The sequence below is a fragment of the Caretta caretta genome, chromosome 1 (genome assembly GCF_965140235.1).
Source record: "Caretta caretta isolate rCarCar2 chromosome 1, rCarCar1.hap1, whole genome shotgun sequence".
Taxonomy (NCBI): Eukaryota; Metazoa; Chordata; order Testudines; family Cheloniidae; genus Caretta; species Caretta caretta.
The window spans coordinates 275,427,356-275,440,224 of NC_134206.1; the positions used below are offsets into that span (position 1 = coordinate 275,427,356).

General features: G+C 40.3%; 1 protein-coding gene across 7 annotated transcripts in view; it reads left to right on the plus strand.

Annotated features, from left to right (window-relative positions):
- The window catches only part of C1H12orf50 (chromosome 1 C12orf50 homolog), a 37,739-nt gene extending 25,082 nt beyond the window's left edge, over positions 1–12,657 (plus strand). For 5 of the 7 annotated variants that reach the window (XM_075124303.1, XM_048835643.2, XM_048835645.2 and 2 more), the window contains 6 exons: positions 2,086–2,196; positions 3,826–3,933; positions 5,548–5,655; positions 5,952–6,155; positions 8,158–8,250; positions 12,402–12,657. In XM_075124303.1, the coding sequence (XP_074980404.1) occupies positions 2,086–2,196; positions 3,826–3,933; positions 5,548–5,655; positions 5,952–6,155; positions 8,158–8,250; positions 12,402–12,427 (650 nt within the window). In that variant the 3' untranslated portion in view covers positions 12,428–12,657. The remainder of the gene's footprint in view (positions 1–2,085; positions 2,197–3,825; positions 3,934–5,547; positions 5,656–5,951; positions 6,156–8,157; positions 8,251–12,401) is intronic. The other 2 variants (XM_048835644.2, XM_048835647.2) reach the window with 2 other exon arrangements.
- Positions 12,658–12,869: the final 212 nt, after the last annotated feature.

Here is a 12,869-nt window from a genome sequence, read left to right on the forward strand (position 1 = left end):
CCAGGTGGTATGCCTGCAAAAATCAATGTCAGCTTTTATTATTATAATAGGTGATAGTATTGCTGCTTCTTAACAGAGTAATTTATGCTCTGAACATTCCTAGACATTAGTGTAATTAGTGCGTTGGTCATTAAAGTGTTTGAGAAAGAAGTGAGATGTTAGTATATAAGTGAGAGTAGCACATTTATCATTGCCATAAAGTTGTTTACAACATAATGGAAAACTTCATGGATAACCATCTGGATCTGCAATTACATGTAAAGAAAATTGAAGCAGGAAGATAGTGAACAATAATGAAGAGAGTATATTATTTTGCAAAAAGAACAGGAGTACTTGTGGCACCTCTAAGGTGCCACAAAATGCATCCGATGAAGTGAGCTGTAGCTCACGAAAGCTTATGCTCAAATAAATTTGTTAGTCTCTAAAGGTGCCACAAGTACTCCTTTTCTTTTTGCGGATACAGACTAACACAGCTGCTACTCTGAAACCTATATTATTTTGGTTCAGATAGAGATAATCTGAGATAATATTGGCTAGTAAAAGTATGATTTTTTGGACCTCTGGTTTTTACCAATTTAACCTTTTTAATAGGAGTGAAGAGAGAGAAAATAGTTTCTCTGCACAATATCCTCTGAATTCTGTCTTGGGAGTAGAGGTATTTCCATTAAAGTACTTTTGAGGTGGTATTTCTAATGGGTATTCAAGGGCTTAGATATCACAGTGATAGGCCCTTAGAAATACCATAGATTATATTCATAAACCTTTAATCATGTGAACTGAGTAGCTATAATGTTAACCTCTTTGCAGCCCTCCTATAGCCTGCGTGTGGTGGCACTTCACAGGAATCGTGTACTGTGTATTTCATGTACATTAGTTACATTACAGGGCACCCAGATGTCTAATAAAAGTGGAAAGGGGAACATTTAAGGAGAGGTTAGCGGAAATGTACTCTAAACCAATGATTAAGTCATGGAGAATGGTGTGGGAGGAGAGTGACTATCTTCAAAAAGGAAGGTTTATAATGGCACAAAGCAGTCAGTTATGAATATCACATCTCACTGTACTTCTTGGGATGCAGTCAGGTTCTGTTCACTTTTATGATATTCATTAGCAAAAGCATCACTAACTTGGACCCTTAATCTAACCTCACTGGGTATGTCTACACTGCATCTGGGAGTGAGCCTCCCAGCCTGAGTCCACAGACTTGGGTTAGTGGGGGCTTGTGCTAGCATTCTAAAAATAGCTGTGTAGACAGCGCTTCAGAGCCCAAGCTCCAGCATTAGTTACAATGTCTACACAGCTATTTTTAAAGCTCTAACGTGAGCCCATCTACCACATGTCTGTGGACCAGGACTGGGATTGCTCCCAGAGGCAGTGTAGAAATGCCCACTGAGGCCCCAGAAGCCTTAGGCAGATCTTTCCTGTTAAGACCAGGTATGATCTGTGCAAGACAAAAGTCAGGGAATTTATTAAAACATACTGCCCACATTCCCCACCATGGGATCCCACCTCCCTGGGTCTGGCTGTGGAGTGTCTGTGGAATATGAACTCTGTGGATTCGCCAGGAGACTGGAGCAGTTGCATTCTGTGAGGATGCTTCCTTTCGTCGGTCTGAATTTTGACCAGATCTGCTGACGAATAAAAATGTGCTCATGATATGTCATTGTTTACAGAAAGAAATAATACAAGTAGAATTAAATTAATTATGCTGAAGTGAAGTGGCTAACCATTGGCAGTACAATTAAATATGTTTGATATATGTGCAATAAACATGGTTTGCTCACCAAAACAATTCAAAAGTTTTAGTACATTGTATTTTTTGAAAACCTCTGTCAGAGATAGGGGTTTACCCTCAACTTTATACTGTGAGATTTAATTATATTAAGCCTTTAAGCATTCATGCAAGTTTTGCTCATAATTCAGAAATGCTCGCAGATGTGTCTATCCATAAAATCAGTGTGCAAAAAATGTCCATGTTGCAAAGTGCTATCCATTACTTCCTTTACTCTCCCAAGCTCATTTATCTACCACAAATGCACTGACTCCACATAACTAAGCCAAAAAATCCCTCTGCTTCCTTTCTAGGAGATGGTGTTACAGTTCCAACAAAGTTTAATATTATAGAAAGACAAGGAGAGGTAACAGCATCATTAGATGGTAACACCAGGACTGATCCTGGTGCCTTTGAAAATGGAGGTAATTACTTTAAAATATCGAGGAGTCCTTGTGGCACCTTAGAGACTAACAAATTTATTTGGGCGTGAGCTTTTGTGGGCTAGAACCCACTGGGAGGGTTGAGTCATTACAAAACCTAAACTTAATTTCCCCCATACTAATTTCCCCCTACTGTTACACCTTCTTGTCAACTGTTTGAAATGGGCCACTCTCATTACCACTACAAAAGTTATTTTTCCTCCCTTGGTATCCTGCTGTTAATTGAATTGTCTCGTTAGACTGACCTCACACTTGGTAAGGCAACTCCCATCTTTTCATGTATTCATACCTGCTCCTGTATTTTCCACTCCATGCATCTTATGAAGTGGGTTCTAGCCCATGAAAGCTTATGCCCAAATAAATTTGTTAGTCTCTAAGGTGCCACAAGGACTCCTCATAGTTTTTGCTGATACAGACTAACACGGCTACCACTCTGAAACTTTAAAATATGTGTTCTCATTATCTAATATCCTTTGGTAGATAAAATAATTTCCAAATATACCTTTCATGGAATTTATTTCTGTATTTTCTGTAAAGTCTTTTTCTTTCAATGCTGTTAATAATAATAAAAAATATTACTGTTGTATTTGGATTCCACCCATCTCAGTAACATAGCGAAAAAATATTTTCAGTTTGGTGACTCCACTCAATGGGATTTTAATTTAATCTTGAAAAAAAAATTGTTTCTTAGATTTGTTTTCTTACTCTGGCTGCAAAGAAGCTCACACAGCTTCAACATAAACAAGCATGACAGTCAGATATAACGCGTATACTAAACTTTCAGCAATTGCTATGTTTGAGAGAATATCTTTGGTAAAGCTGAACTGACTTGTTTTTGGCAGTCACATGGGAAATTACTAAGGCCCCAATCCTGCAAGCTGTTCCATGTGGGCAAATCCTTGTGCCCATTGTCTGCTTAGAGATCTCAGTACAGGATCCGGATTTCAGTCATTAAGGATGAACTTGGACACCACACGCATTTATATTTACCTATCATTGGTTATCTCCTTTTCTTTTGAAACCCCATCCTCTCCAGTTTAATAATTTCCCATGTGGTACTATGTCAAATGCTTTACTGAAGTCCACATAGATTAGTTTTACTGCATTTTTCTTGCAAAAAAAAAATCATTGATCATATCAAAGGTAAGTAATAGCAGAGATAATAGGGTTTTTGGTAGCATTTTATAAATTGTATCACTTTTCTGAGCCCTGTATGTATTATAAGCAATGTATGTGTTTGTTTTTATGTTTAATATCTTATTGCTTGTTGTCCTGGTGCTTTGTATTTGGTTAATCAAGAGTTAATTCAGAGAGAGAATTAATTATGGAAACGTACATTCATATTGAGAGGTATGAATTAAAAGAATATTACATATATTTTTCATTTATCTGACTTTTATATACACATTTTACATAACTGCTTTCTATTTGTTTTTCATGTTTATGTTCTTACTATTCTAACCAAAAACTAACACAAATTAAATGATAAAAAAGAGTAAAGTGAAAAGGTTGGATTCTGCATTTTAAACACAGTACAATCAAGTTCATCTTAAAATGAGAACATACCATGTCTCTATTTATAATTTGATGATGCATCATAATTTTTTGCAGGAGGTGATTGTTATATACCACAAAGGAGTATATTTGTTGGAGGGAAGCAAAGTGAAACATTAACTGGAGAAAAAGAATTAATTACGTCCAGACGTTCAGATGTGAAAGGTATGAATCATTATTTTTGCGTTTTGTAATTTTGGAAAACATTTTTTGCTTTCTTTGTAATTTCACTGGACACTTGAGGCAGGACCTAAATGACATCTGTTATATTCCACACACTTTGAGTGAATTGGTGAAGTCCCATCAACAGTGTGGTTTCTTTCATCATACTAAATGATGAAAGCACTTTTATTGGGTTAGGGCAATCTTGCTCCCAATGACTTCAATATAAACAGTATCAGCTTGCTAATTATCTTTATCTTCCTAAAGCCCAAAGATCTAATCCTGGGAGCAGGTGATCACTCTCAATTCCAGTGAAAGTCGATGAGAATTGAGGGCGCATAGCATCTCAGAGAATCAGGACCCTAATGAATACCAATGTAAGGCCCTGATTCAGCTAAGCACTTGAGCACATGATTAAATCTACCTAAGAACTACTCTCGTATTTCAGATTAGGCACATGGTAAAGTACTTTGCTAAATTGGGACCATAATTTGCACTACAGGATTCCAGAATATGTTTGGAAGAACACAAAATTTCCTTATCTGAATATACTTTTTTTTACATATATGATTATTGTGGGCAAATCATTTCTTGCATATTATTCTTCTGTTGTTGAAGTAAAAGATAAGACGACAAATTCTGGCTATAAATCACAAGTAGGTTAAAAAGTAATGAAACTGTCTACATACATTGAAGTGCAAGTAAAGAATTTCTCCTATATTTTGGCCTGAACTGATAGGAGCAAAAGGTAGTGCTTATGCTGTTCAGCTGGATGTGAAAGCAGACAAAGCCCTGGATTCCTGTAGTGGAGCAGGGGACATAGGGTCATAGAGTTTGATAGCTGCCATGCAATGCAGGATGTGAGATTCTGCCCTTCCCTTACTCAATCTCCTTACTCTTGGTGTAAGCACAGAGGGAAGAGTTTTCTTTCATATGTTAAGCATCATAATTACCAGTGTCTCATCTAGACCAGCTGACTGACAAGGCCAAGGACATATGAGGGTCAGTTATATGTTGCACAATAGCTCATTCCATAGTTGCTATGCTGTGTTTTGGGTCAACATGCATAAAATTCTGCTGTGGGTGTAACACACTCACTTTTGTAAAGGACCTCCTGTTCAAACAAGCTTACATAAAATCCGTGGGTTATAGTCAGGGAACATATGTGTGGATTACAGCAAATATCTGCCCTCCTTAAAATATATGTTGTATTGTCTCAGATTTTTTGGCTTGCATATATGGACACCTTTTGAGCCAGAATTTGGGCCAGAAATATCTGTTACGTACTCTAGTAACACCTAGTTTCCTAAAATAAGCTTGAGGTTTGATGAGAACTTTTTTTTCTAATTGAATCAACATAACTTTTTGGCACCATTATGATTTTACTCTTAGGGATGATATTTATTGATATTCTTACTATAATTACTGTTTTCAGAATCAGTTTTTTAGCACATAAAAGAAAGGTCTGTATCCAACGGAGAGTGTATGTAAAATGTGAGGAAGTTATTCTTGTTTTAATTCAACACTCTACTACTTTAATGAGATAAATAAATAATAATGAGATACTAAATAATGTGTTTTTTCAAAAAATAAATTTGTTTTATTTTTCTCCCTTAGCAATGAGCCACACTGAGCCAGTAAAGAAGCGTCACTTTAAAGGAGTGAAGAAAAAGAAATGGATTTCTGAAGAACCAAAAAACTCATTCAGCATGTTTGCAGGCAAAGGTATTTTGCTAAATCGTTTGGTTAATTTGTTTTAAGTTAATAACTCCCTGTCCGTAGAAGCTCACCCCCTCGCTAGGCATCAGAGCCCAAGCTCCGGCCCAAGCTGGAACTTCAAAGCACTGTTTTTAGAAAACCACAGCTGTTTTTAGAATGCTAGTGGACCCCCCTTGGGGTTGGGAGGCTCGCTCCAAAACATGGTGTAGACATACTCTGTGTGCCCTTCTCTCTGACATAATATGTCAAACATTGAATAGCATCTATTAAATTTAGCATAATATTGTTTTTCCCCTTTGCAGCAATGCATGCTTCGAATCCAAAAGGTAAAGCAAATTGCCAACAAAATGATCAAAGCAAAGATGCTGAAAATACTTCTTATGTTCCATCTCAAAGAGCCATTGGGAGAAGCATTTCCTTGAATTCTCCAGAACCTGGAAGATCAACAAACATGACCTACAGTAATGTCAGTGTTACCAAAGAATCCAAGCCGAATCCATCTACAGGTGAGCTCCTGATTACACAGGATTCCTTGCCTAGAAGAAGATCGTCCATATAATTGGTCAAGTACCTCAGTTATGCCAGTGCAACTCCACCAGATTAGTATAACCAGTGTGATAAAGCTCTGTCCTTGCCTCCATGGGTCATGCATTTCCTGGCTGATTTCACTAGCCTCAGAGGCTCACTGTGACCCTCCATGTAACCCTTCTCTCTCTAGAGACAAGAGTCACAGTCTACTGAGCCATTTTCATCGTAAGCCAGCGAGGGAGGTGAGGAGAAGTTATCCTTTCTTGCACAGTCTCTGTTGTCTCCCAGTCTCAGTGATTAATCAGGGAGCAAAGGGGGGAGGAGCCCGGGCCCACCCGCTACTCAGGGCTCTAACCCAGAGACCCTAATAGTATCAGCTATGGTAGCTGACCTTTTAGAAACATAATGTGTACAATTCCCTGGGCTACTTCCCCCACAGCAGCCCTCACTTCCTCAAGCTCCACTTCACCCTTACCTCAGGGTCTCCTTCCTTGTGCCTGATATGGTGTGTACTACTCAGCCTCTCCAGCAGCACAACTTCCTCCCACAGCTCCTGACATGCACACCCACCTGACTAACTGGGAGGCTTTTAACTAGTTTCAACCAGCCCCTGATTGGCTTCAGGTGTCCCAATCAACCTAGCCTTCTCCCTGCCTTCTGGAAAGTTCTTAATTGGCCCCAGGTGTCTTAATTGACCTGGAGCAGCTGCCATTTCACTTATCCTGGTACCAGGGATTTGTTTAGCCTGGAGCTAATATATCTATCTCCCACTGCTTTTCCATAGCCATCTGGCCTTGCCCCGTCACACCAGCTAGACAAATTAAGACTGGAAATACAGCATTAATTTTTAACAGTGAAAGTAAATAACTGCTGGAACAACTTACCAAGCATCATGGTGGCTTCTCCATCACCTAGAAACAGTGAGAGTAGTTAACCATTGGAACAGTTTACCCAGGGTCATGGTGGATTCTTCATCATGGACAATTTTCAGATTGGATTTTTTTCTAAACGATCTGCTCTAGGGATTGTTTTGAGGAAGTTCTATAGCCTGTGTTACACAGGAGGTCATACTAGATGATCACAATGTTCCCTTCTGCCTTGGAGTCTGTGAAAAACCAAGAGCAGAATTTGACCCAATATAATCGTAATAAGCAGGTCTCATTGCAATATTTACAGGTAAAAATGAAAATTTTTATGCACTTCTGTGGAAGTTGCCAATTAAAGTCAGGTTTCAGAGTAACAGCCGTGTTAGTCTGTATTCGCAAAAAGAAAAGGAGTACTTGTGGCACCTTAGAGACTAACCAATTTATTTGAGCATGAGCTTTCGTGAGCTACAGCTCACTTCATCGGATGCATACTATGGAAACTGCAGAAGACATTATATACACAGAGACCATGTTTCATGTTTCATGGTCTCTGTGTATATAATGTCTTCTGCAGTTTCCACAGTATGCACCCGATGAAGTGAGCTGTAGCTCACGAAAGCTCATGCTCAAATAAATTGGTTAGTCTCTAAGGTGCCACAAGTACTCCTTTTCAATTAAAGTCAGACAACATTCTCTTGAGCAGTAGTTCTCCCATCTTTAGAGGGTGCAGCACAAATCCACCTCCATGTCCAGTCCAGCTGGCGCACACCAAAAGTTCCCGAGTGCGTATTAATGTAGTAGTGTTTGAAATGGTATTAATATAACATGCTATTGGGAATTTTTAGTGCATGCCAACAGGGGCCACCGAAGCCAGTTACTGCACAACGTGCTGGTGCACTTTAGAATTTACATGCCAGCGGGTGTGAACCAAGGCACTGTGTAGACAAGCCCTCAGTCTCTGTTTAAAGTTTAAATTATTTTATATTTTGGAGATTGCTTTTGTTGTGTCAATTGATACTATAGCTAATATTTTTGTAACATGAGTAGCAGAATAAGAAGCAGTTTACTGTAATTGTAAGTGAAAATGTAAATCAAGAATTATATTTCTTTAAAGACAAATGGACTGCAGCATCCTATAATTCACCAGCGTGGAGAAAAAGAAGCCCACATACAAAAGCATACTCTAAATCTGAAAAAATCCATTCAGGTACCTATTTGACAGCATTACTTTCAGTGCAATGTAATACAGTAAAGATGACACATCTGTTTTAATTCTCTCTCCAGCTAGAATCTGGAAGAAGCTTTTACCTAGGCACCTACCTTAAGACAACTGTTTTCTAAGGGGAGCTGAAAAATCCGAGAGAGTTGTCTGCCCTTTTGTTTTGAGACCCAATGTCTTTTACCCAATATCTCATGGTTTCCCACTTTTGGCAAGATACATGACTTCCTCTAAAGTCAGGAGCTACTATGCTGTTGTTACTGTATGGAGTAGCTGTTGGCTTGCAGTGCTGGACAAAGTACTATGGTTATGCAATCCACATTACTACAGTGTGGGTCTTTATCCCCCTTTAGTGGTTTCTCCAAAGAAGACCTTAATGAGAATTTCAGAGTAACAGCCGTGTTAGTCTGTATTCGCAAAAAGAAAAGGAGTACTTGTGGCACCTCAGAGACTAACCAATTTATTTGAGCATGAGCTTTCGTGAGCTACAGCTCACTTCATCGGATGCATACCGTGGAAACTGCAGAAGACATTATATACACACAGAGACCATGAAACAATACCTCCTCCCACCCCACTGTCCTGCTGGTAATAGCTTATCTAAAGTGATCATCAAGTTGGGCCATTTCCAGCACAAATCCAGGTTTTCTCACCCTCCGCCCCCCCACACACAAACTCACTCTCCTGCTGGTAATAGCCCATCCAAAGTGACCACTCTCTTCACAATGTGTATGATAATCAAGGTGGGCCATTTCCTGAACAAATCCAGGTTCTCTCACTCCCTCACCCCCATACACACACAAACTCACTCTCCTGCTGGTAATAGCTCATCCAAAGTGACTACTCTCCCTACAATGTGCATGGTAATCAAGGTGGGCCATTTCCAGCACAAATCCAGGCTTTCTCACCCCCCCGCCCCCGGAAACACACACACACACACAAACTCACTCTCCCGCTGGCAATAGCTCATCCAAACTGACCACTCTCCAAGTTTAAATCCAAGTTTAACCAGAACGTCTGGGGGGGGTAGGAAAAAACAAGGGGAAATAGGCTACCTTGCATAATGACTTAGCCACTCCCAGTCTCTATTTAAGCCTAAATTAATAGTATCCAATTTGCAAATGAATTCCAATTCAGCAGTTTCTCGCTGGAGTCTGGATTTGAAGTTTTTTTGTTGTAAGATAGCGACCTTGTGTGTGTGTGATTGCGTGACCAGAGAGATTGAAGTGTTCTCTGACTGGTTTATGAATGTTATAATTCTTGACATCTGATTTGTGTCCATTTATTCTTTTACGTAGAGACTGTCCAGTTTGACCAATGTAAATGGCAGAGGGGCATTGCTGGCACATGATGGCATATATCACATTGGTGGATGTGCAGGTGAACGAGCCTCTGATAGTGTGGCTGATGTTATTAGGCCCTGTGATGGTGTCGCCTGAATAGATGTGTGGGCACAGTTGGCAACGGGATTTGTTGCAAGGATAGGTTCCTGGGTTAGTGGTTCTGTTGTGTGGTATGTGGTTGTTGGTGAGTATTTGCTTCAGGTTGCGGGGCTGTCTGTAGGCAAGGACTGGCCTGTCTCCCAAGATTTGTGAGAGTGTTGGGTCATCCTTCAGGATAGGTTGTAGATCCTTAATAATGCGTTGGAGGGGTTTTAGTTGGGGGCTGAAGGTGACCGCTAGTGGCGTTCTGTTATTTTCTTTGTTAGGCCTGTCCTGTAGTAGGTGATTTCTGGGAACTCTTCTGGCTCTATCAATCTGTTTCTTCACTTCCGCAGGTGGGTATTGTAGTTGTAAGAAAGCTTGATAGAGATCTTGTAGGTGTTTGTCTCTGTCTGAGGGGTTGGAGCAAATGCGGTTGTATCGCAGAGCTTGGCTGTAGACGATGGATCGTGTGGTGTGGTCAGGGTGAAAGCTGGAGGCATGTAGGTAGGAATAGCGGTCAGTAGGTTTCCGGTATAGGGTGGTGTTTATGTGACCATTGTTTATTAGCACTGTAGTGTCCAGGAAGTGGATCTCTTGTGTGGACTGGACCAGGCTGAGGTTGATGGTGGGATGGAAATTGTTGAAATCATGGTGGAATTCTTCAAGGGCTTCTTTTCCATGGGTCCAGATGATGAAGATGTCATCAATATAGCACAAGTAGAGTAGGGGCTTTAGGGGACGAGAGCTGAGGAAGCGTTTTTCTAAATCAGCCATAAAAATGTTGGCATACTGTGGGGCCATGTGGGTACCCATAGCAGTGCCGCTGATCTGAAGGTATACATTGTCCCCAAATGTAAAATAGTTATGGGTAAACTTCAATCCATCGGTGATCTTCCTGATAACACCATCCTGGCCACTATGGATGTAGAAGCCCTCTACACCAACATTCCACACAAAGATGGACTACAAGCCGTCAAGAACACTATCCCCGATAATGTCACGGCTAACCTGGTGGCTGAACTTTGTGACTTTGTCCTTACCCATAACTATTTTACATTTGGGGACAATGTATACCTTCAGATCAGCAGCACTGCTATGGGTACCCGCATGGCCCCACAGTATGCCAACATTTTTATGGCTGATTTAGATTTTGTGCTGGAAATGGCCCAACTTGATGATCACTTTAGATAAGATATTACCAGCAGGAGAGTGAGTTTGTGTGTGTATGGGGGTGGGGGGGTGAGCGGGGTGAGAAAACCTGGATTTGTGCTGGAAATGGCCCACCTTGATTACCATGCACATTGTAGGGAGAGTGGTCACTTTGGATAAGCTATTACCAGCAGGAGAGTGAGTTTGTGTGTGTGGTTTTTGGAGGGGGGTGAGGGAGTGAGAGAACCTGGATTTGTGCAGGAAATGGCCCACCTTGATTATCATACACATTGTGAAGAGAGTGGTCACTTTGGATGGGCTATTACCAGCAGGAGAGTGAGTTTGTGTGTGTGTGTGGGGGGGGGGGGGGCGGAGGGTGAGAAAACCTGGATTTGTGCTGGAAATGGCCCAACTTGATGATCACTTTAGATAAGCTATTACCAGCAGGACAGTGGGGTGGGAGGAGGTATTGTTTCATGGTCTCTGTGTGTATATAACGTCTTCTGCAGTTTCCACGGTATGCATCCGATGAAGTGAGCTGTAGCTCACGAAAGCTTATGCTCAAATAAATTGGTTAGTCTCTAAGGTGCCAGAAGTACTCCTTTTCTTTTTTCTTAATGAGAATGCAACAGCTGCAAGCTAGGGGACTAAGTCCTGTAGCTCAAGCAGTAGAGCTGATGCATTGAATGCAGGATGTCTCAGTCCCCTCTGACAATCCATGGCAGGTTGTCATCACAATTGGCATCCTTCCTCACCCTCCCTTTGCTTTCTAAGACTTCTGTTCACCAAGATATTTAAGCACGTGCCTAACTGCTTAAGATCGTAAGTTGTGTGGCTATTTAGGCTTAAAGTTAGGCATATGCTCAAGTACCTTGCTGAACTGAAACCTAAGTCCATACATCTTCACTACAGTCTCTATATCGGACCCGGAGCCCTTCCCAATCCAAAAGTGGCAATACAGCACTGGAGCTTGTGGAATCTCTGTGATTCTCCCATGGTCCCCAGCCATGGAAATTGCTAGGTGATGCAGGACAGGTTCTTCTTCGTCTGTGGCATACAGTATTATGTGGTCCTCAAGATTGCTAGTTTCAGAAGATATCTTTTAAATAGTCTGCGAACACCCACAGACATGGTGAACTGAATTGCACTTAAATGCTGGAAATGATGTCCCTGAGTGAATCAATGTTTCCAGTGAAGGATCAGGCTTCAGTGGTGGTCTGATTGTAATTACTAAATAATCTCTGCCCTTCAGGTTTTCCCATTTACAAAGCTGCCCACGCTTTCCCAAATGTTATTGCATAAATTCTATGTGTGATATGCATTTTTAATGCGCTCGCACACACGCGCATTCAGACAGTGCTTAAAGATCTATTTGCAAAGATGTTGGAGAAAAAAAATCTGTGTGGCATTTTGAAAATGCGTCAGTTATATTGAGTGAATATTTTCTCTTTATTGTAATAAACTGTTATAAGTGCTAAATGCTCCAACGCTTAATACGTCTTTAAAAGGACATGGAGATTTATAACAATAAATTATACAAAAATATGCTGTGTATTTTGGCTACAGATCCAAGAAGAAATGGAAGCAAGTGAAAAAGAGAAAGGAAGAGACTTTGAGAAAATAAAGAAGTGAAGTACAATCCATCATACAATTTACAATAAAAAATGATAAAAATGCAAATTCAAGAAATGAGATTATCACATGCTTCACACTGGAGATCCAAAGATGATAAAATGCAATTTCTAAAAATAAGATGCAGGAAGTGTACACTGTATGGTTTCAAAACTGATAAAAACGCAAATTAAAAAAAACCTACATACTGCTTGTGTATTTATGAGGTCTGCAGTCTATTCAGTATAGTGCTGAAGTTTAACCTAGTTTGAAAGTTGGACTATTCAAGTCATTTTTAACTGTGATCCTGGCTGTAAAGTACAGATTGATTCTAAACCAGATCTTTGATCTCTACAGGGAAAAGATCCTTGAATGCAGCCTCCTTCCATTTTGTTTGCCCAAATGCTGTAGTACATACTTAAT